Consider the following 24,864-nt stretch of genomic DNA (forward strand, 5'->3'; position numbering starts at 1 on the left):
TCCCCTCAGTAAAACATGTCTCCTGCCACTTTGAGAGCCTCCCCATCCCTTTAGGAAATATTAAAGCTGACTCCAGGAGAATGCAGCTGATTCAGTCAATGGATTCCATCAAGGAGAGAGAGGTGCTGATGGCTATGCTTATCTGCCCAGTTAAGACAGCTGCTAAACAGCAGCTCAATTCAGCAGCCATCCCTCAGGCTCCCAAGTGGTGTGCCCCACAAGTGAAGCTGCAAGGGGTAAGTGCAAAACTGTGGTGTTTCCTGACAGTGTTTAGGAATGGATACATCCTGGAACATCCCCCTGGACGCTCACTCAGCAGAATGAGGCTTAATGATTTTGCTTTTTGAGCTCAACCATGAACACAACTGGGCATGGGGCTTTGCTGCTGGCAGTGTGTTCTGCCTGGGGGAGGTGTTTCTACTGAGCATGGCCAAGTGTCCTCCCAGTGGGAAGGCAGATGTTCCTCTGCATGTCTCCACAAAACAGGCCTCTCCCAGCCTTCACCATGACCATCCCACATCACAAGCCATGCAGTCTCCAGCAGTGGTGTCTGGTGCTGAAACAACCCCTTGCAAAACAGGGACCAAGTGAGGATGACACTTGGAATCCACACAAGGATGCTCATGGATCTCTAACAGAAAGAGGAAAAACACAGCAGAATCCCCAGGCTCTGTCACAGAGGCAAGAAATTGCCTGTGCCTGCATCTTGGGGCCTTTTCCATGTCTGGGCTGAACTCTGTGCTCAGAAGGGAAGGAACATCATCTTGTTTTTAATGATGGCTGCCATTTCTGGAGGTGAACACTGCTCCTCTCTGCTGATCCTGCAGGATCTTTTCAAGTGTTCATTTAGCTCTGGCAATGCTATTTATGTGATCAGATTGCAAGAAAAGAGCTCAATTTGTGGCTTTAATTAAGGAGTTGGGGAGGGAAGAAGTCCTGTTTTCACTCTGTTATGGAGAGTGCCAGTCCCCCTCTCCCTGGGGAAAGGAGGAGGCAGCAGGAGAAGCAGGAGTGAGACATAAAGAAATCAGCTGGTGATGCTGAGCTCTGCCCTGCTGAAAATTAAATTTGGTGACACTCTGCAGGGGCAGCTGAGAACCCCACCCAAAGAAAACAACCCTTGACTTTCTTGTGTTAGAAGGAGGCCAGAGCTGGAGATCTGGCTCAGAGCATGGCTGAAGCCTGAGGGTGCGTTGGGAATGGGGCTGCCATGATCCCAGGATGTGGGGCAGTGAGTTCTCACCCCAGGAACCCCTGGCTCTGACCCACGTCTGCCCCTCCTCAGTGGTGGCAGGAGGGACAGCACTGTGCTGTGGCTCTGCCTGCTCCCTGCTCCTGCAGGTGATGGCCATGTCCTCCAGGCTGCAGAGGACACAGCTCCTCCCAGTACAAACACCAGGAGAAAAGAACCCCCTGGACTCCAAGTCCATCATCACCCAACCAGCCAACCTCCACAGAGACTCCTGCAGGGCTGCAGATGGGACTGCTTCAGGTCAGTGTCCCCATCCCCATCAGGTCTGGAAGCTGCTTCTCAGCCTGCTCACACTCTCAGGCAGCAGTGAGCTCTCCTGTGATGCACAGACTGCATCAATGCATCAGCTGCCCCCTCAATAAAATCTGTATGCTGCTCCATTTGCAGGAGGCACTAAGAACTGAATCTACCAACCCATGCCAGCCTGAGTGCCACAAATTAAACCTCCCTCCCTCCAGTGGGCCACTGGTGGCTCCAGCACCCTTCCAACCCCCTGCCATTTGAAAGCTCAGGAATTGCTCTGTTCCCCTTTTTTGGCTTGCTGTTGACATTTTAAAATACCGAAAGAAAGTCCTGGCCTCTGTCAGTTTAACCCCATTCCCCCTTGTCCTGTCACTCTGTGGCTCCCATCTCTGGTAACAAGTGTCTCTTCCTTGAGGTGACCCCAGGATGGAAAGTTCACTCTTCCCCTGCCACCCTGTCCAGCCACCCAGGGAGAGCTGGCTCTGGCTAACAGCTCCTGGAGTCATCTGGTGGTGCTTCCTAGATGTCCAGGAGCTTTCAGTCGTGTGCACCACTGCCCCAAAGAATTCCTCTCCTCTGAAGCTGATCTGCAGCTCTTTTCCATCCTTCCTGCATTTTCACTGCTCAGAAGTCAATATTAACAGCCCTTTGCAAGTACTGCCTATTTACAGGAGAGATTTTTCCAGCCACAATTCACATTACTGGGTGCCTGAAGATGCCTAAAAGTTATGTAATCTCTGCATTAAAAAATATATATATATCTGCAGTATGTTTGTCCAAATTAAATCCAAGTTGCTCACTCCAAGCCAGCCCTCCATCATTAGAAGGAATGCATTAAGAAGGCGAGGGGGAGGTGAAAAGCTCAGTTCAGGTCAATGAGAGCTGTTCCACTGACTTTTGCCAGCTATGCAGCCACACAATAAAGAAAATATAACACAGCAGCAGCTCCCAGCCAGCCCAGGGGGACAGGGACCTCCTGGAGGCCCCACATCCCCTCCTGGCTCTCTGCACACCGAGAGGGTCACATCATCCAGCTTTGCTCAGACAATCCCAAGTCTCTGCTGCCTTGGAGTTTAATGAATGCAGGGCCCCACTCGAGTTCCCTAAATTGTGAGCTGGCACCAGTGACAGAGACTGATTTAGGCCTTTGCACTGCAGTTAGAGAAATACTGATGGCTCCTTATCTGTCTTAATCAGCAGCAGCAAACAAATGAGGGACAGGGAGACATCCAGAAGGGAACACACGGCATTACTCCTCCTTATTGATAGCACAGTTACTTAATTTGATGTGGAGACATAACTTCAGGCATCACTAAGTAGTGGAGCAGGGCTGTTTTGGTGCAGGGAAGATCTATGGGTGCAATTTAAAATCCGTCCGTTTGGCAGCGGTGACGTCCATGGGCGCCCACACTGATCCCAGCTCTGCGGACAGCTGGACACCATCCCTCACCAAGACAAACGGGGACACTGTCCCTTCCACAGATAAAATGCAGCAGCTGGAAAGGGTGGAGCCCCACCCCACTCTTCACCTTCTGTGCTTGTGGGATGAGCTGGATAACAGGGAACCAAGCCAAGACTGAGCACAGAATCCCAGAATGGTCTGGGTAGGAAAGGACCTTAAAGCTCATCCACCTCCACCCTCTGCCATGGGCAGGGGTAACTTCTGCTGGACCAGGCTGCTCCAAGCCCCATCCAGCCTGTCCTTAGACACTTCCAGGGATGGAGCAGCCACAGCTTCCAGTGTCTGATGCCTTCTGGTCATGCCCATGCTGGGGCAGCAGAGCTCTGGGTCAGACCTTTGGCACAGCTCACTCTGGGAAGGCGGCGTGGAGATGGTGGAGCAAAGCTCATATCTGGGCACACCAAAGAAAATAATGCAAGCAGTACACTGCCCACTGCTTTAGATGATGGTATCTGCCTCCCTCCCCATATGGACATTTCCCCCAGTCCTGTGCACCCAGCCCCTCTGTTTCTGACCCCAAGGGCACCAAAATCAGAGCACGGAGGATATCCAAGTGCACTTTGAGCTCCCTGCAAAACCTGCAGCCCCAGTCTGCCCATTTGACTGGGTTTCTAACCCAGCTGTGGGTTAGGGACTGCTGGCCAGCAGGGTTAGGCATTACTGCAGTGGGAATAAACAGGTATCAAACTCATGACCCTTTATTCACTCTGCTGACTCATTCACCTGAACGGGGCAGCCTTGAAGTGACCTGGCTGGAGGAGCCAGCACGTGGATCAGCTCCCAGACAGCACAAGAGCAACTCCCAGTGCTTCAGACTCATCTGTAAATCCAGGGCTTTTCCCCCTCCTTTTAGTGTAAAATGCAGGTTGGTATTTTCAAAGTCACCTATGGGATTTACATACCAAATTCCTCTTCATTTTAAAAGGATCTGTGTCTGCAAATACCTTGATCAGCACTGAAAAATGGTAAAAAACCTGCAAAGGCAAAAGGCCCAGCATTGCATAGGCATGAACTGTGCATCCAAAGCAGATTTTCTGAACCACGTATTACTGTGCCCACTCTGGGTTGGAGGAGGGAAACTGTAACACCTCAAAGCCAGCAGTAACCACCTATTAAAGGAGAAATCTGTATTTATTTAATTTTGCTCAAATTTACTTGAGCAAACAAACAGGATTAGCTCTTAAAAATCTTTTTGTAGACAGCATAAAGTTTTGGGAAAATAGCATAGATTTCTTTTTTAAATACAGGTAGATTGTAATTGTGGGCAATGAAAGCTATTCTGAGGTAATTGTAACCTTTCAGGTAAGTAGCAGGCTTTCAAAAATTTATCTAAATGGGTACTTCCCAAAATGAATTCAAACAGCACTGAAGGTACATTCATTCTTTTAATGCTTCGAACATTAAAAGGTGAGGTGGGGTTTTTTTGAGCTGGTATCAAATAGATTAATTTAAAAGAAATTAATTAATAGAACTACCATTAAACTACTGCATCAGCTAACACTGTTACCCGTAAAATCAACAACCAAAGGGAGGAAAAGTTGGACCTTCCAGAGACTAAAGTTTTAAGTGAAGGAAGAAAATATATAAATGCATGCATAATGTGCTGTAGTGTTTGTGCTGCCTTCACCTCAGTGGCTCAGGTGCCAGGAGCATCCATGGAACAGGCTCAGGCCCAGGGACTGTGCCCTTGCAGCCAGTATTGCCCAAGACAGGAAGTGGGATGCAGAGAAGCAAACTCATCCAAGGATGCATGCTCACCCTGCAGTGCTCTGGGACACCAGGACACTGTCAGGGAGTAGCAGCAGCTCCCACAGGCAGCTGCAGCTTTTGGTCCCTGCAGGCGTGGGAGGACACCCTGATGTAGGGAGATAAGGGCCCAGATAGCCCCTGATGCCAAAGCACCAGGCCTGTGGAAGCCTGCCCAGGGATCTCCACTCAAAGACAAAGGTTAACAACAAAAGAATAACAAGCAGGACTTTTTCCCTGGGTCTTGTGAGATTTTAGCCAACTTATTCGCCTCTTGGTTGCGCTTTGTGTGAAAATATAATGATTTTTATGGGCCACTTTAACATTTTTATGTCTTTTTTTCTTCAGAAAAAAAAATCCACATTTGGTGTAAGAATTAAAACAGTATTTCATGCTTAACTGCAATCACAGATGATGTATGGAAGAGAGCTGGCTTCATGTCAACTCAATATAAAGCCAGAATTGAATCTAACTTGGTCACTACAGCTGTGCAATGTTTTATGGGGTGAAGGGAGATTTTCAGATCAGTCATAAATGAAATGGAAACTTTGGGCTCATTTTGTATCAAATAGGAGCAAAAAAATGTAGGGAAGAACCAGGATTGCTACACATTTGTCTGAGTTGTTCCTTTAGAGGTGGAGCGTGCTGCAAAGCCAGCCCAGCACCAGGCCATGCTGCAGTGGCCATCGGTGCCTGTTGGCACAAAGGCCCTGCCAGGACAGCGGGGCTTTCCTGAGCTGTGGGGACCACATGTGGGGAACACATGGCATCAGCCTCCAGCTCCTGTCTGGAAAACAGCAGCACTGCAGCCCAGATCCCTGTGGGATGGGGTCAACTGATGGAAAAATGCCCTCAGGCCTTTCTGCCATCATGGCATGAGTGTGATGCTTTGAGGGCACCAGCACAGTCCCACTTGTGTTTCTCACCTGGTGACAGATTTTTCTGATGGTGGTTTTAAATGTGGGGTTGTGTTACAGCCATTTCTTCCTGCTCTTGGCTTGTGTTTGAGTTGTTGGGTTTTCTGCTGCTGACTTTGAGCAGAACCCATCTCCTGCTGCCTTCACCACCATTCCCATCTCCCTGACCTCCACAGTCTCCACCACTATTCCCAGCTTTCTGGCCTCTGCGATGATGGACACAGAAATGATGGTCATGGGCAGGTAAGACCCATGTGAAAGGGGAATTTAATGGTAAAAATTAAAAGTCAGTCAGCAAAGGTTCCCCTTCCAGTCAAAGGATCAATCTTCTGGGGGGTGTTTAACAGTATCAGCCTTTGGATCTGCCTGTTTTCATCCCTATAAATTTAGGATGGGCTGCAGTGGCAAAGCTCCCATTTCTATGCAAATCCATACAAATGATTGATTACTTGTAGAAACAGAATAACCACAATGGCAGAAATAGCATTTCTTCGTTTATGTGGGGAAGTTAATTACTTGCCTGTGGCACAGGAAAGGAAAATCAGGAGAACATCTTCCCTGACCCCAACCATTAAGCCTGGTGGTAGAGAGACAGGACATGGCACTGCTGTGCCAAAATCTGCATCCTCTGAGGAAACAGGAGGGAATGGAAGGGGCGGGGCAGGATAGGTGGATGGTCTTGAGGACACACATGGGGAGACCAAAGCACTGCAAGGATGGGCACACCTTGGTCTGATGGACAGAAGAGACAAGCAGAGGTTGGTGCTTCTGGAATAAACAGGCCCCTCAACACTTCTGCTGGCACCTGCCCTGGTTTCTCCAGCAGCTGCAGAAGCTGCTGTAATCCATGTTTTGTCCCAGGTTTTGCCCTTCCTGTGCTGTTCCACTCCCTGAATTTAACGGTGTCCATGGCATTTCCAGGATGCTTTCAGATGGTTTAGAAAGAGTCCAGCTGGTGAGAGAAATAAAATGAGCAGTGCTGGTTTTGCATGGGAACAGCTGCATTTAATGAAATCACCCAGTGAAAAAAGGAAGGTCCTTTCCTTTGCTCATAACCCTGGGTGTCACCACAGATGGCATAACCACAGTGCACGAGGGCCTTTGCACTCTGCAGGGTGGTGTTGTGCTGATGTGCTGGGACAGGACAGCTGTTCTGTGAGGTAACAGCTGGCAATGATGAAAGGCTGTGAAAAAATGATGGTGCATACACGTGGTTCTGCATCCCTCCTGCCCAAAGCTCCCAAATGCTTTGTTACCCTCCTCTGCAGTCTGTTTTTATTAATTCCCAGATGAAATTCTTGCTCACACTCTGGTCTCAGTGGCACCACAGCATCTGAAACGCTCACAACCTGCTGTTCTCCCACCTTCCCCTGGGACAGGGAAGTGCACTGGGCAAACTGAGGCACAGAGGCAGTGGGGGCTCATGAGGGGATGCAGGTTATTCAAACTAAACCCAGCAGGAAAATGGATTTGACTTGCAGCAACAGGAAGCTTTGAGGCTGCCTTCTCAAGTGTGATGGGAATTGGTTCACCTTATTGGCAGAGGGAAGGAACTGTGGGACAGGCTGGCAAAGTGAGGGACAATGACATCCAGAAATTCCCCATTTCTGAGTGTTCCCACACTCTTCAGCTAGTATTCCTTGCCTTGTTTTTCCTGCATTTATTTTGTGCCTTAGGATTTTTTTTTAAAGCCAGAAGAGGGATTTAGACATTAGAACAGCTACTGACCTGATATGAGTTAATGATTTTATAAAACCCCTGAAAAATGCTTTACTTTAAAAGATTGATGTTTCCTATTGTATTTTTTCAATGCCAATTAATTACTTAATTCATTAGCAATGTAACACAGGAATAGTCTTTGAAAATCTGCTGCTTTGTGTAGATGCCTTTAATTATGGATAATTAAATACTGTGGAAGGACCTGATTATACCTCTGAGCATTTTCTAATCTGGAAAATGAAACACACTCCTGTACTCCTGAACACATAAAACAAAAGCTGAGCTCAACAGCCACAGGAAGTAAAAAAAGATGGGAAAACAAACACCCCAAAAGCCACAACCATTCCAAACCCTGCACCTAAGAGGGGGGGGATTCCTAGGGAGGCTTGAAGGCTTGGTGATGCCCTGACACAGGCTTGGACCCACACCCTGCCTTGTTGGGGTACAAGGGGGAGCCCAAGCGTGCTCAAGGTGGAGCTGCTGCAAACATGGGCCCAGTGAACACAACTGGAATCATACAAACTGGTCCCTGTTAGCACTTGCTAAAGCTGGGAACAGATTTCCAAATGGTCCCTTGTAACATATGGCAGCAGTAGCCAAAACTGCCACAAAGAGCAAAGCACTCTCCAAACATAACCACAGGTGACCTTGGAAGAGGAGAACCTGCAGAAGTTACTCTCTTGGTTTCTTTCTGTCTCAGAGTTTTAGCCCCAGAAGAAAGCCAGGGAAATGCTTGTTTTCAAGACAGCATTGCCCCAGAGCCTCCAAGACAGATCCCATCCCTGACTCTTCTTTGCATCCTTCCTCCCTGGGCCATGAAGTGATTGCCAAACCCAGAGAACAAACTCTCTTGTCTTTATTTGTTTCTCAGCTGGCAAATTTTTGGAGAAAACTTAGGACAGGTCTTGTGAAACGTTATAGGGGCAGGGTGACATGAGGGGCACAAATACATGTCTGGCACAGACTGAGCTGGAGACACTAAAAGAAGGAAAATGTCACCCCTAACATGGGGGCTGCCTGCCTGCCTGCCCTAAGTCAAAGCAGCAATGTGGCACACTGCTACTGCAGGGGATGGAACTGGATGATCTTTAAGGCCCTTTCCTGCCCAAACTCTTCTGTGATGATTTCTGGGTGCTGATGTGTGTGGGATGTTGCCCTGCCCCAGAGATCCCCTCCTGGGTGCACTGCCAAAATCCTTGACAGAGCAGCTGATTTCAGCTGAGAGATGCAGAAACTCAGCCACCATGGGGTGAAATGCACAAGGAGACACTGCAGCACATGGGACACATTGCTGGGCTGCAGTGCCCATGGCACCTGTCAGGATTCCTACTGGATGCTGCCAGGTGCCAGGCCTGCCAGCAGTGCCAGCCCCACTGCTGCTCCCACCTCAGCTGCTGGTGAAGTTTTGACATGATGAGCTTATGTGGGGGATTTTATGTAATTATTTTTGCCCAACAGATCAGTGGAAAACAGAAAGTCAATGATGTTTTGCTGACCCTCACAGCTGTGCCCTATTAATGCACACAGTGATGAGAACCATCGGGTTGGCCCCACCTTGGAGCCAACATTGAACAAGCCCATGCAGTCCCTGGCTTCCCACAGATTCCCTGTGCCAGCACCTCCTGTGCCAGGGCACGTTGTGTCTAGAAAGCCCAGACCTCAGTCAGGAGAACAAAAGGCACACATTTTCTTGATGCATCTTGAGCCTCACCTTCATGTCTGGCAATCCAGCAAGGTGAAGCTTTCACACAACCTCACTCTTCAACTGAGCCTTAGCAACAAGATAGTTTAATGTGCACATTTTGCCTGTGGCATGCACAACTTTTCATATTGACCAGGCTCATGTTTGCTTTGGAAGGCTGGTGCATCCATAGATGCATCCAGCCTGTTGGGCACAGCTTCTCCTGGCAGACTGATGGTACCTGTCAGCATCCCACAAGAACCTGTCAAGCACTGCTCTTAATTAGCTGATCCTCTCCCTCTCCCTCTCCTCTGTGGCTACTTTAACCCTTGGTTAGAAGAGGAGCTTGGGCACATGAAGCCAAGAGGAAGAGCACAGGCAGCACTCCCCTGAGAGGGAGAAAACAAGCACAGGAGAAGGGGCAGTGCACGCTACAAAAATGCTGTGCACACAACAGAGGAGTGAGGAAAGTCCTGGGTGTTCTTTGCTGGGGGCTTGTAATGCCTTCTGTGGAGGCCACTCCTGTCTCAGCAGCTCCCCTCTAGCCTTTGGATCCATAGATATGAGTTAGGCTAAATCTGTGAAGAAAAGTAGGTACCTGTATTTCAGGGGTTAACCCAGCTAGGAAACCCAAATAACCATTTGGGCAGGGCTGTCTCTCACGTCTGGGTGAAGCTGTCCAAGGAGGGGCTTATGCAGGCCCAGGAACTGGCCCTGATTAACTTTTTTGCATGTGAAACCTTCACTGTCCAGCTGTTAGGATGAATGAGAGAAGAGGAAGATCTCTAGCTGCACACAAAACCTGGATGTTTCCCTTGGAGAAAGGCAGCCAGGCTGGTTTACACCAGCCTCAGGGACTGGATCACAGCATATTTACTCTCTGGGGGGGCTTGATGTAGCCAAGACAAAAAGTGGTTTCTGTACAAAACCAGCAAATGTATCTAATTGTTACTGTCATGGGCAGGTTTTCATTCTTTAACACAGTTTCCAATTTAATTTCCAATTTAATAATTACAGTTTGATGCTGCCTGTAATAATACATTTCTTTTTTGTTTGGCACAGCTTAAAAAGTAACCGGAAATTCCCTCTTGCTGCTTTCCTTGTAGCACAGGCAGTTGTTGGAGGGGAGCAGTCACTGCCTGGGTGTTGTAGCCCTTTCTGTATGTGGTGAGAGCTTCCAGGGATCCAGAGGCAGCCACAGCTTCTCTGGGCACTCTGTGCCAGGCCTCACCACCCTCACAGGGAAGAATTTCTCCCAAAGGCCTAAACTCTGTCAGTGGGAAGCCATCCCCCCTTGTCCTGTCACTCCAGCCTTTTGTAAATAGTCCCTTTCCATTTTCCTTGTCAGCTTCCATCAATCCTGGACCTGGTTACTTACCCAGGTGAGAGGGAGAGCCAAGCAGGAAGGACATTTCCCATCAGACAGAGCTATTTCTCCTATTCTCTCCCACTCACCTGGGGAGGGAAAGTCAAAGGTGCCAACACTTTCAGCTTTCAGTAAAAACCAGAGCAGGCTGTCTGAAATAATAGGACAAAAAGCCCCTTTGTTTCTGTCTTTTCCATTGAAATATTCCAAAGTATAAAACAAAGATCTACATCTAAAACTACATCACCCCTTTTATCCTCCCAGATTTGAGGGAGTTTGTTCTGAAAGCATTAAATGGGGCATCTCATCACTTCCAGTTTTTCTCCCAAACCTTTCTAAGGTACAAACAGCGAGTTTGCTGTAATTGGCCCTTTTCCCAGGGAGGTTTCAGTGAGTCAGCATTTTCTGACCAACATATTCCCATCTTCTTCAAATACTTTCAGGCAGCTGCAGTGAAAAAAGTCAGAACTTTGACAGCCTGGGGAGAACTTTGTGTGCTCTTCTTCACACAGATCCACTGCTCCCAACAGATCCTTGGCCAGGACACCAGCACTCCTCTTTTTGGAGCATCAGCTCCTGCTCCATTTATTCTAACAGACTGCTTCCCTGCCAGCACTACCTGGGCACAAAACATTTGTAACTGGGACAGATTGTGCTTAGCTGATGTAAAATGAGTTACACCAGTTTGCATCAGTGGTGGTACTGGTCTGTAATGACTCCTTTTTCTTTGAACTCCTCAGTGAATTCCTTGAGGGAATTATGATTCCAGAAGTGGGCACAAGTGGAATATGGACATCCTGGAGTCCACCTCCCATTACAAAATGCTGATAGGGTCCCATGGCTGACTCCTCTATCCTTGAGCTGCATCAACACAGGCAGAGCTGCATAGAACTGACCCAGGCCAACCCCGCCAGCCCCAGCAAAGAAAGCAACATCCTCTCCTTGTTCCCACCAGGATTTTATTTGCTCATCACCAAGCCTAAGCTCTTCAGTCTTGGGCAGCAATTCAGATCAACACTGCAGAAAACACGACCAAGGAGAGCAAGAAAGGAAGCCCTGCACCAGCCAAGCTGTTTTGCAGCCTGTGCTGCAGGGCTGGAGCCAAGGGAGGCCTGGTGCTGCAGGAGCAGTGGTGCTGGGCCTGGTGCCCTGCGTTGACACTGAAGGCACCTGTGCAAAGGCAGAGCACGAAGCAAGGCAGCGGGGAGTGAGGGCTGCGGGAAGGAAATGGATGCTGACGCTGGTGGGCAGCAGAGCACCTCGCCCACCAGGGCGTTACGTGAGAGCTGGCACTGTCCCAGCCCCTCCCTGTCCTACAGGAACCTCCCACAGGCAGCACAGCTCCACCCACCCCTGTCACACAGCAGCAGCACCGCTGCCACCCACACACGGTGTCCTTGCACCCTCACCTGGCTGTGCTGCAAATTGAGGGTCCCTCTGGCAAACAGCTCCACCAAAACTGCACTTATTTTTGTTCTGCCCAGGTGAGGCTCTTCACCAGCAAATCAGGGAGAGAGATGAAGAGAAACACACCTTCAACCCAATTTTTAGTCTCTCCCGCCAAAGTGATGGGTGAGTTGGCAAGTGACAGGCTTGTGTATGGCCACACAGTAACAGCCAGGTTGAAATTACTGCCCTGCTGTCCTTCACCCAGCTGTGCCCTGTGGGATGGACAGAGGGCTGCCCTGGAATGCAGCACCCTGCCAAAGGAGAGGGGATGGAGATGTAGGAAAAGTGGAGAGAAGGAAAGGAAGCAGGAGGAGAAAACTTGTAAGCACCTTTCTTAATTCTAAGTGTTCTCAGACTTGCTTAGCTCTAATCTTTAATTCATATTTTCATTACAGTCTCTTTGCTCTGTAAAGTCTGCATTTCATGTAAAAGGAGCAGCTCAGACATAAATTATTTGAAATAAGTCAGCCCCTTCTTAAAGACCTCTACTCTACATATGTGTAGGCTCCAATAAAGAAGCATTAAACATTCATCAAATTAGAAATACATGAAGACAGTATCTGCCACTGTTCTCACACAGACATGCTTCACAATCCCAGCCTTCTAGAGCAGCCAAAGCAAACCCTCTCTAATCCTTTCAGAACCCTGACCATGCAAAACACCCCAGCCTCCTGCAGTGTGCCTCTGAGCCACCCAGAGGTATCAGCAGGTCAGATCCTCAGCTGGAGGAAATCAGAGTAAAAAATGCTGTGTTTTACACCAAGTGACACCGACACAGGATTTGGCTTTCAGCTTCTCTTGCAGCAAAATGGTTTACAGCAGTGTAATTGGGTCATAAAGAAAGTCACTTCTGGTATTTTAAAGTCACACCAAGAACCAGGTGGGCAACAGCAACACAATGCCTGCTTTAATTTCAGTACTGCCCAGGCTCCTTGTTGAGGTTCTGCAAAGGAACCTGGCTTCCCAACAGGAATCTAGGAACTCTTCCCTCCAAAAAACCCCTAACCCAGCCCTTCTCTACAAGACACAATCATGATGAGAGTGAACCTTCAACTACCACTCTCACAGCCCAGTGCACACAAACTTCAGCAACATCTCCCCAAGGGGGAACAATCATGATGAGCAAAAGCTTCTTCATAAATATTTCTGAGTTTGAAGAGTAATGCAGAGCAGGTAACGTGTTTCCCGCATCTGTGAGAGCTGAAAGAGAGCTTTGGAGCTGCTCCTGTCCCACAAATGGCTCCTCATGATCCTCCCTGACCCTTCTCTTCAGGGTGCCTGTAACATTCATCTGAACTCTGCTGTGGTGGAGGCACAGAGGCATGGTTAGGACCTGGGGTACCAATTCAGGCTAGCAGCTTTCAGCTCCTGCCTGGCCTTCAGCAGTCAGGCAGAGCCTTTTCCTGCCGTGTTTAATTTGTGAATTATCCCTTTCTTGCTTGCAGGGCAGAGGCAGAGAGCACAGAGGCTTGGGAAGCAGCAGGTGACCCGTGCAGGTGAACACACCAGGTTCAGGGGCTGCTGTCCTGCTGGCTCCAGGCTGCAGCTCCCTGGGAATGGAGCTCTTCCAGCAGCATCCCTGTCACTGCACAGCCCAGCAGCCCGGCTTTGTGTGAGCACTGAGCTGTGGGATGGACTTAATCACATTAAATGCTGCTCAGTTCAGGGCTTTTTTGTTCTCTAAAGGCTTTTCCTCTCCCTCGTCGCTCTCAGTCTCACTTCCTCTGAACCTTCACAAGGTGGCAGATTCAACTCAGCCCTCCCTGATGCTGTCTAACTAACATCAGGATGGCTAATTTTGGAGGTTTCAACTTTTCCAAAGCTTTTCACTGTTATAGAGGCCTCTTCCAACAACTGTGACCCATCTTGAGTCAGCTGGGCATTTGAGCATCTGGAGAATCCAAGTGCTGGAGATTTCCAAAGCAATGGAGGATCTAGGTCTTGACAGATGCTTTTGTGCCTAATTCTCATCAGCAAGTTCAGCACCTACATGCCTTTAACCCCTTGGCCTGAAGTGATCAGATGGATGAGCTCCACTGAAAATCAGTTTCAGGGAAATGACTTCTCAAGGAACAGTAAAGCAAGCACAGGAGTATTTTGTTAGGTTGGTGTCTGCCTGCCCAAATACACCTCTTCATTTTTCAGTTTTGATCTTCTACCAGCTTTCAAAACAATCCTTTATTTCCTCTGTTGGCAATCGAATCACTGCTGCAGCTGAGCTAAGAGGGCTCCACAGTTCACACTCCTGCTGGTCATCACCAAGAGCATCATCCAGTCCTTCCTGTGGTCCCTTGGGCTGACACCTGAAGGGGGTGGTGGCTGTGGGGGTGACCAAGTGCCCCAAAAGTTGGCTGCCATCAGTAATTCCCAACCATGCAGGGTGATGAGGCTATGCTATGCTACTGCCTTCAGCTGCCAGGACCTGGGGAGAGGACGGTGGAGTCCAGCAAAATCCGGCGTGGGGAGCACTTCTTCTCCTTGGCTGGGCACATTGCCTCGCATCTGCACAACCAACCAGCACATTGCATAGACTGGGACTGAAGGGGGTTTAAGTGCAATCTTAAAATCTGGCCATTTCAGGAATTCCTGAAATAAATTAGAAGAGGAATTTTATTTAGTTGTTGTTGGTTTTTTTTTCTCTAAAGGGATCTCCCCATGGCTCCAAATCACTGTTTTCCACAAAGTAAATGAACATGAAGTCTTCTCTCATCCTCTTGCCACAATTTCTGTGTCGCCTTTATCCTCTAACAGTTGTATTTAATCAAATGGCAGACAAAACATCCTGTGCCCAAATCCTTCCCTCTTTTTTCCTCAAATTTTAGTAATTTTTTTCCATGCTTCCTTGATTTTTTTTTTTTTTGTCACTGATCAAGTTGGAAGCAGAAGCTTTCCAAAACAATGACCTGGAGCTTCAGCGATCCACATCTTGCAGATAAATAACAAGCTACATTTATGCAGTGGATTATTCCATATTAAAACCTTGGCACTTTTCAAGCAGTGATAATTTGGAACAACAGAGGCCATGTGGGGAAGGGTTTTTGTCAGTCCTGGTTACCAACATGCACTGTTAATCCATCACCTACAAGAATTAACATTGAGATGGAGCCTTTTGTCCTACAAAATCCCAAAGGGTTTTGCAAAGTGAACAGCTGCCATTGCCCTGCCAGGGCAATCCCTGGGCAGGGGTTTGGCTGTCCCTGGTTGGGAAGGAAGAGCCCTGCTCCCTGCCTCTTCCTGTGGCATCCAGGCATTCCTGCCCTGCTTACTATGGGAATGGAAATGAAGTTCATGAACCACCTCTGAACTGGCTGGGCAGGACAGGAACAGCCTGGCCCATCCACAAAGTGCCCCAGTGCCCACAGCTCAGCTTTTCCAAAGGGACACCCCCTGGGCACTCCCAAACATCTCCCACTGAGAAAAAATGCATTTCTTCATAGCACTTGCTAAGAAAAGGCAGCATCAAAGGTCTGGCCCCAGGTGTTATTCCACACAGAGACATGCAAAGCTCACCCAGGGACACGTGGAACATGGATTTGTTTGCTAAAGGAGAGGCTTCAACAGGCCTGGGAAAATCTCTGGGGGTGTTCCTGAGCAAGACACACTGTGTTACAGCAGGATCAGGCTGGGGTGCAGAATGCTTATTTCAAATTAACTCCAACAGAGAAATAATGAGCACTGAGTTTATATTTCAGTAAATTAAGAGAGAAGCTTAGGTAAAATGTGGGTTTATATGCACGGAAATAAATTGTTATTTACTCACGTTTGTGCTCATGCCCTCAAATATGAAGGTATTTGTAGGGATTTATTAATATTTATACCACATTATAATAAATTCCCACAAGAGCTTTGCATGAAGACATGCTATTTTACCAATGTAAAATCTGTTGAAGGTCAAAGGGATCTTTTGCTTGTGTGTGGATGGCAGGATCAGCCTCTTTACTTGGAAATCTGTATCAAGTGTGATAATTTAAAACTTTAATTAAAGACTCAGTGACACATTATCTACAAAATGTCTTCCTGCTGCCCAGTATTCCATCACAAATGTCTTCAGAAGCCCAGGCTGAGTAAGCACACTTGCCAGGAAATATTTCACTGTGGACATGTTAGCTTTTATCTGGCTTGTTGGGCAACAAATTCTTTTGTTGAGGATTGGTGACAACAAAACTTAAATTAGAGACAAAACCAGACCCCGACCCAAAAATGTGTAATATTTGTTTTGTTCATCCCTCAAGAAAATGAAGCACAGGGAATTTCTCCTTTTGTGCACTGCAGTAGGTGAGAGTTGCTTGGAGCTGGCAAAGCAAAGGAACCCATTTAATCTGGATCACAGATTAAAGCAGATGAAGGGATGTGAGGGATGATACAGTAGGGATTCCCCCCATCCCCTGCTCCCAGACCACATCCAAAGGGTTGAAGGAAATGGGAAGAGCAACCTCCAAGTGATGCACAGAAAGGGAGTTAAAACACACACACCCCAATACCAGGGCTCACCCCAGAGCAGTGGATGGGTTTATGGGGAGGGACAAGCAGAGGTCTGGGAATCAAGAGCACAGGGTGAGGAGAGAAGGGCCCAGGAGCACCACACAGGCACCTGTGCAGCCCTGGCCATGCAGACCTCGCTGGGAATTTTGGCTCTGGCACAGGCGGAGTGGGGGGATGTTCTCACAGAACTGCAGCAGAAGCTGGGGCAGGAGGGACAGAGGTGGTGGCACCACGAGCTGGACTCTCACAGTGCCAGAGAGAGAGAGATCCCACACAGGAGAGAGTTAACAGCAGTGACACACTTTTGTCTGGAGGAGTCACAGGGACTGGAAAGAACAACTCGAGGCCATAATTCTGCGGTCTGTCACTACCAGGAAACGTGAAATCCAGTGACCTTTCATCTCTGTGACAGAAATGCTGCACAGCACCTGGAGCCATCGCCCTTAAAATCCACTCTGACAAATTGGATGATAGGACATGAAGGAGAAAACGTTCTCTGCCTCCTTCACCCCCAAACTGGAGCCTCCCAGTGAATCTGCATGCTCGGTGTGGAATGTGGGATCCCTTGCCAGGAACAGCCAGCCTTGAATGAGCTGCTGTGATTAGTGAGGCACAAGATAACAATTTCATTTCTTTGGCCAAGAAGGAACAAATCTTCAAAGCCATTTGTTCAGACTGCTCTTAAATGATGGGAGAGAAATTGGTATTGGCTTTCTATGAATTTTCAGGCCAGGAATGTTAGAATCAACAGATTTTTGCATTATCACAGAATCACAGAATTCCAGACTGGTTTGGGTTGGAAGGCATCTTAAAGATCATCCCCTTCCACCCCCTGCCATGGGCAGGACACCTTCCACTATCCCAGCTTGCTCCAAGTCCCGTCCAACCTGGCCTTGGGCATTTCCTGGGATGGGGCAGCCACAGCTTCTGTGGGCAGCCTGTGCCAGTGCTCACTGAATCACAGCACTTCTGCCCTTGGCAGAACATAATGAATAAGGTTATGAAAATGTGACTGTATGAAAAGAGAATTATTCTCTCATTAATAGCAGCAACAGCTAAACAAGCAGGCAAGCCATGCTCCCAGGGTTGTGGTTAACCTAAAATGAGGATTTTCCTTACCAAAATTTTAAGGGGTAGGTTTTGAATTGAGGATTTGCACCACAGAGATTACTCCCCCCCCCCCCCCCAACAACTGTACCCCTTGAGCTCTTCTGTTTGTCAGTCTGAAATTACAACCACAGGGACTAAAATCTTTTCATCACACCAGAACATGGCACTGTGTCTTCACCACTTTGGCAGAAGACAAAAGCTACTGGATGGAAGGAAAAAAATAAATTTAAAAGGGGATGTTTCAGTCATTTAAGTGGGTCTGTCAGCTTGTGTTATCTTCATGCATTTGTGAAACTGAGCTTTAATTGACTGGCTGAAGTGGAGAGCTGAAAGACAAAATTTTGGTCTCAAGATGAACACAGAGCTGAAAACACTGTGCTCCTCATTCATTAGGATGTGTCAGAGGGATTCAGATGGGAAGGGACACAGAAATGGCTGCTACTTCCATTTTAATCTCCCAGACTGTAAGAGAAAGGTGAATGGTGTGTGCCACGCTCAGCCACGTCCAGGAGCAGTAACAAACTCTGATCATCAGATTCCCCACGACACAGGAACTGCCCTGGTGCCTACCAATTTCTGTCACTGTGGGAATCACTGCATTACACTGGGAAGGACACAGCCAAAACTGCCAGCTTGGGCCAACTCTAAGCCAGTCAGCCCCAGCAGCAGCAGGAGGAGCAGGAAGCCCTTCCAGCTGAGGGGTCTCCATCCCTACAGCCAGGCTGGGCCACCAGGAGGGGTGCAGCTCCCCCCACAGCACTGCCATGCAGACATGCTCCTCCATCCCAAGGAGCAGCCACGACCCTCCCCTGGCTGAGCTGTGCTGCAAGCCCCAGAGACCAGGATTCCCAAGGCATCCAGGCTGCCCTGAAGGGGATGGTGGGAAATACATCCCTGCCTAAAACAGGTCTCAGATGTAGAGCTTTATGTGTATCCCCAAGAGATGAGCAAAGAAAGGAGTGGGGAGATTTAGTAAAACCATGGATGAAGCCTCCTGGTTTCCCTGTGAGGGTTCCAATCACTTCCCTGTGTCCCACAGTCCCTTCAGCACACAGCTGATCTTCCTCCTGTCCTTGTCCTACCAGCAGGAGCTGCTCTTTCCCTTTCCCCCTGGCTGTTTTGGGAAGAAAGATGTGTCTCACCCCTGCTCACCATCACAGAAAGCCACCAACCCCCAAAGGGGCCACGTGGTCCGGGGGGAAATGGCCATGGTGGGGAAATGCAGCAGCCCCTGGAGCTGTGAAAGCCCCTCTGAGCCTGCACTCCTGGGAAGCTCAGGGATGCTCACAGGTGGGACTGATGTGACACAGACTGGGTGGGATGTGCTGCCACTGGAAATGAGGGGATTTGGGATGGTGAGAGAGGAACACAGAGGCCACACAAGCTCCAGAGGTGTTTGTTGGGGTGTCAGTGGGTCTGAGCTCGGTGACAGGCCTGGGGACAGCCAGGGGTACCCCCGAGTCACCAACCCAGGACACCAATGTTGGTGAGTGTGATGAGAAACCTCACACCCAAACACAGCTGTACGCAAAGGTGGTGCACAGAGCTGGGTAACAAACCTCTCCTCTGCACTTCAGCAATAAAAACAAACCAATGAGATTTCCTACAAACATTTTCTGCTTTCCAACAAAAACACAAAACTCAATGAAAATCTGACAAAATATTTTTGAACAAAACTACAGATACAAACCTCAGGATTTCAAGTAATATTTATGGCGTAATTTTCCAAACATTTTTTAATTTTTCAAGTTCCTTCAGTAAAAGTATTTTATATTTCCAACTCCTTGCCTTTACTCTGTCTTACAGAGCAGAAAATGTGTTGAAAATGTTATTTCTTTACCAACATTTTCATTTAGGTACAAAAGCAACCATTGCTCTTATCCAGCAGCAGTGATGTATGTAAGAGCAAATATATACAGATAGTGAATTCTAAACACAAGGAGATGAATCCAAGTAGCCATTTCTTACATGTTTAGAAAGCTGTGAAAAGGTTTATGTGCAGCTGCCTTACCTTTTAATCTGTCTTCATATCTACTTTAGGAGAAAGGTGCTGTTTCAGAGATGTATGTGATTACAGGCTGTGGTACAAGACCCGGGAGACCTTTTTGGAAACAGATTTCTTTTCCAAAGAGGTACTTTCAGTCATTCCAAAACATTCCTTGAAAGTATTGATGAATCTAATCCATGAAATCACTTCAGCAGGACAATGAGGGCCAGTGCTACACAGAGACTCCAGCACACAACTAACAACGGGGTTCTTCTGGGGTTGGGGGGTGTCTTACTGGCCACAGGAAAAGTTCTGCCACTGATTTTGGTGAGTCTTCCCTTGGCCTTAGGCAATAACCATTGGTTTGTTAATGCAGGGACAAAGGCCCTCTCTTTTCTCATGTATTTGGTTCTCCATTAGACTAATTTTGAGACAATAAAAAAGAAATGAAACAATAATCACTGACATCAGGACTCAATCCCATCTTTGCCAAGCCAGCCATTCCATCTGCTTCAAGGAGAAGACACAGGCCAGGAAGGGCAGCTTAAATGTTGACCCCACAACCCAAGCACCAGGAGAAGGACCAGCCCATGCCAAAGGAAGCAAACCTCAGTAACAGCATTTCAATCAAAAGTTTCCTTTGTATCTCCGTTGAAGCCAACACGGTTCTTTCTTACCATTTTTGCAGACAGGACAGCACTGCTCTGGCTCATAGACCGGGTTGACACACTCGGGGACTGCGCAGTCTGCTACAACACAGTGAACTTCATTGCTGGGCTCGCAGCGACACCATTCGCATGGCGAGGGCTAGGAACAAATCTCAAATTAGCCCGTGGCCTCCCGCAGCTCACAAGTTTGCAACATTCCCATCTTGGCACAAGATAAACACATCAGCGTTCAATACCCCTTGACTGAGCCATTCATCATGGCTGATACAAGTTAACCTCTGGAACAAAAGAGCAACAGCTGAAATAGGAAACCACCCCATCAGAAAAACCAGCCAGCCTTGTTTTCCCGTGCAGAGTGCCAGGTCTTTTAGGATTTTGGGTCCCTTTGCCAAAAAACCTGAGCTGCAGCCTCTAGGTTGTACCTTGCTGTACCCATCTGTGTTACCTTACACGTGTGGCCAGAAGAAGAGCAGGATTTGTGGCAGGTCCTGAGTGGTGGTGTGTTCCAGGAAGGGAGGACAGGATTTTCCAGGCCATGCCCATCTCTCACATAGACCACCCGTGCCAGGCACCCCCAAGCTGCTGGAAGGGTGCTGCTGGGACAGCCTGTCCATCCCCCAGCCTCCTGGGCTGTTTTCATTCCCACTTTTCAGAGCAGAGGTGAACAGAGTTGCTCTTGGAGGGACAAACTCATTTTATTCTGTGTTTGTGCAGCACCTGCCTCAGGGGTCTGTGAGCACTCCTGTAACACAACCATGAGATCTCAGCCTGGCTCCTCTCCTGCTTGCTTCAACAAGGTTTGTGAGCAACTGGCTCACGTAAAACACAAAAATAATTAAGAGACTGAGTAATTCTGCTGAGTCAGGGAATTCAGGATTAAAGCACCCAGCTAAATGGTTTTGTTTCAGCACCATCAATTTGGCCAGGAAACTCTACCCACCTCCAAATTGCACAGAGTTGTTACTGTCTCGATCTTTAAAAAGCTGTGAAACTCTGCTGAAAACATAGAAAGGTCAGTGTTTTAAGGCTCCCAGTGACTTATGTGTGTGCTAGTGTCATGAAAGCATGGCAGCAGAGCTAAGGAAGGAGAATAAGAGGAGAATTGAAAGGAAAATAACTTCCTTTCAGTGCCAGTAGGTTTGATATGTAACTCCCAGTTTCTCAGCATCCATCACTAACATTTCAGTGAGTAAATGTGGGTATTGGGAAAAATTCTGCTTTATGTGAATCTGCAACTGTGGGAATTCCTCAATATTAAAAAATATTACTCAATGTTAGAAAATAAAGTGGGATGCAAAGAAAGAAGGATTCATCCTGATGTATTTCAGACCTCAGTGCTGGGTCACTCATTTCAACAGATAGATATAACCTGTGAGCCCTGTTTGTGGCTTGTAAGAAGCTCTTCAGTTCACCTCTAAGAAGCTCCATGTGTCTTGAGTCGAATAATTTATTCCCAGGAAATTTATTTCTACCTTAAAATGCACTAATTAAAGCTTCCCTTGCTTTGTCTCAGCATCTGCAGTCTATAATTCGCATCACCTCTCATTTGCTCATGGCTTTGGCAATTTAGATAAAATCAGCACTCCTTGAGCAAGGGAAGAAGTGTGTGGAGGTGGAATTCCTCTCTCTAATTATCGTTCCTCTTTCAATCCTGCTTTGATTTCTGTCTGAAGCACCAGGAATCTAAATTCATTTGACTGACATTTCTTATTCAAGGCTATTTAATAGGAAGAAACAATACAGAAGAAAACAGACAGAGCTATTTGCTGAGGGATCAATAAGAAAATTGCTGCTTTGTTTTTACTCATTTTAATCACTAATTATAAGGAGCAGTAGAACTGGATCTTGTGATTTGTGGAAGCTTTCACTGACGTCTCCTCCAGGGCTTGTACCCATCCTCACCACTCCAGTGGCTGCAATGCTGAGGAATAAGTGATGCTTTTCCAGGGCTGCAGCCCAATCCACGGCTCAAAGAGGATCAGCACAAGCAGAAGCTGCCCCTGAACGACTCTGCAGCTGAGCAGATGAGACATGACACACACATCTCCTGCCTCAGCCTTGGTGGTGCAGCCTGAAAATGACACTGTGACAAAGCAGGATGTTGCCTGATGCTCAGAGTCGCTTTCCAAGCAGCAAGAGCTGCACACAATTAGAGAAGGAAAGCACACCCTGGCAGAACACAGTGAACTGATGCTTTGAGAAGGCTGACCTAGAACAGAGTTAAAGAATAAAGTAGGGATTTATTAAAAGGCCTCAATGGATCCACCTTGGGCAGTGCAAGAGCCCAGCCAGGGCTGCACCCAAGATGAACCAAAATGGTCACAAAATGGACAACTGGTCATGAGGTCTCTCACTTTTTTAAGTTCTGGTCCATTTGCATATTGGAGTTAATTGTCCAATTACAGCTTTAGGCTATAAAGTCCCATCCTCCTTGTTTTTCTCTCTTCAGTCCAGTGTTGTTTGTACTTTTTGCGCCTGGAGCTTGTAACAGCTGTCCTTGGACAAACTGGAAAAGGATTGTTGTTCACCTACCCTGTGAAGAGAACTTGCTAACACTTAATATGAAGCTCAGAGTTACACACTAAAGCAGCACAGAATCTGAAAAATATAAAAACTCAAACTTAAGGCATCATTCTCCCCTTTAGAGGCTTGACCTAAGCTACCAGATGAAAAGGCTGCTTTGGCATGAACCAGACCTTTCCCTGCCACCTCCTCCTCCTCCTCACTGTATTGAGGTCAAGCCACTTGGTCTTGTCACCAGGATCTTCCATTATCTGAGTGCTTTGGTCACTTGTCAGTGCCACTCACCATGGGAGACTCCTGCCCTCCTGTCCACTTGGTTTATCAGAGCCGTGGCACTTTCTTCCATGGGATGTGCTTTGGGATCTGATCTGCAAATCCCTGCCCGTTCAGAAAGGACTTTGCCCCAGGCCCACTGACTGAGCATTTTGAAACTGTTGTCTGCAGGCTCTGCATCCAAGCTATTACTTTCCCTGGTCCTACCCTTCTTGTGGAGCAATTCTGGGACACTGGCCAAAAAGTCCTCTGTCTACTGGTACAGGCAGCAGGAAGCCTAAGCAGCAAAAGGACAAACTGGGAGCCAGTGAAGAACAGGGAACCAGCAGAAGATGTCCTTAAGTTTTGTTTCCTAATTTAAAGATTATCCCCTGTGAAAGAGGGGTGGTTTACACTTTTGTAGCCACTGAAGTTCAAAGAACAATTCCAGAAAAGGAACTCTCATCCCTGCTGAAGAAGGACACTGAAGAAACACAGGGGGTTTTCTGGAGTAGGAAGGAGAGAGGACGCTGTCCCACATGAACAGTGCAAATGCTTTATTTGCATCCCTTAAAATGATATTCTGGAAAGAATGTTAAGACTAAAGGATCACGAAAAGGTGGTAATTTACTCACTCCTGTGTCCAAGGCAGAATAATCTCTTAGAAAACGCTCTAGGGAAGGATTTATTAGGCAGCATTTCAAGAGCTGTTGGTGAAGAAACGTTCTGACCCCTGCCCAAAGGGAAAGAGCGCTCCCGATGTCCAGCCACAGCATGGATACAACATCCACACCATTCCATGGTCCTGCACTGCTCAATATGATTTCAGCAATGGCCCTATCAGGAACAAGCTGGGCCCTTCTGTAGAAGGTATCAGTCAGTAGAGCAGCTTGACTTGGCCAAACCAGTGCAGCACTGAAATTCTTTTTAGCCCATCTCCACTCCTCATGGGGGTGAGAGCAGTGACCCTCAGAGCCAGTGGGGTGATACATTCTCGGATGCTGTTGTCAGGGTAGGGGCCAAGTCAAGCCAAGCTGGTGGGAAGCAGACATGGCCAACATCTATCCAATATTCAGGGCCTTTTAACAGCAGCTGAAATGGGGCACACAGGGCACAAGGGACCTTCTCAGTTCTGCACTGACCCTAATCTCTCCTTCAGCCAGTCACTCAAAAAGACTGGAGCAGCAGAACCCATTCATAATCACCCCTAAGATCACAGCCCAATTTCTAGTTCTCTTCTGTTCTACTGATCTCAAGGAGGACTGTGAGCCCAGGTTTGGCTGGGAGGGCAGGTTCAGTCCCTGGACAATCCTCTGTGGGATGGCCCCATCACACACCTCAGGATGGCCGGAGGAAGGAGCCAGCACTCCCTCTGTTGTGTGTCTGGAAAACCTGAGTCTCAGGTGCTGTCAAATGGGAAACATCTGCAATCAGCAGAGTTTGTTAACAATGCAAGAAGGAAGGGAAATTAGAACAGAGAATAGAAAATACACACGGCTAATAAAGATTTTATGTGCACGGGCACATAATGATAAACTTGATAGAGGATATAAACAAACACATGAAAAAGGCAGCAAAGCCAACAGAATGAAAAGCAAGATACACCCTGAGCAGGGGAAATTGGGAAACCAACCAGGATTGGGTGCCCCACCTCCTGACCTTCACTCTTGCACCCATAGACACCAGCTCCCCACTGCTTTCACCCTCTTTTTGGAAGCAAATGCCAGCACAGGTAGGAATTATGACTGCTAACATCCTCCAGCTACTCCTCTCTTACAGGGTTGGGCACCACCTGGGTCCTTCTTCAGTCAGCTACAAGGTTTCAAAAACCCATAGAAATTTCACATTTCAGACCTCTGATAGGTCTATTTTGTGAGCAGGCCCTCTAAAAGTCTAAAAGTCCTCTAAAAGGTGGGCATCCAGAGAGATCACATGATCAAACGATTCTTTAAGCAATAGCCTACAAAACTGATTATTTCCAAATATAAGAAGAACATGGAAATCTGA

General features: G+C 47.7%; 1 protein-coding gene across 2 annotated transcripts in view; it reads right to left on the reverse strand.

Moving 5' to 3' along the window:
- VWC2L (von Willebrand factor C domain containing 2 like) overlaps positions 1-24,864 on the reverse strand; it is a 45,867-nt gene that overhangs the window by 6,658 nt on the left and 14,345 nt on the right. Inside the window, exons 3-4 of one of the 2 annotated variants that reach the window (XR_010783969.1) lie at positions 20,092-20,221; positions 13,342-14,421 (exon numbers count right to left, since the gene is read on the reverse strand). Coding sequence is in view for 1 of the 2 variants with exons in the window: in XM_066554036.1 (XP_066410133.1) it covers positions 20,092-20,221 (130 nt within the window). In the remaining variant the exon portion in view is untranslated. The remainder of the gene's footprint in view (positions 1-13,341; positions 14,422-20,091; positions 20,222-24,864) is intronic. The other variant, XM_066554036.1, reaches the window with a different exon arrangement.

This window comes from Molothrus aeneus, chromosome 7 (genome assembly GCF_037042795.1).
Source record: "Molothrus aeneus isolate 106 chromosome 7, BPBGC_Maene_1.0, whole genome shotgun sequence".
NCBI classification, from domain to species: domain Eukaryota; kingdom Metazoa; phylum Chordata; class Aves; order Passeriformes; family Icteridae; genus Molothrus; species Molothrus aeneus.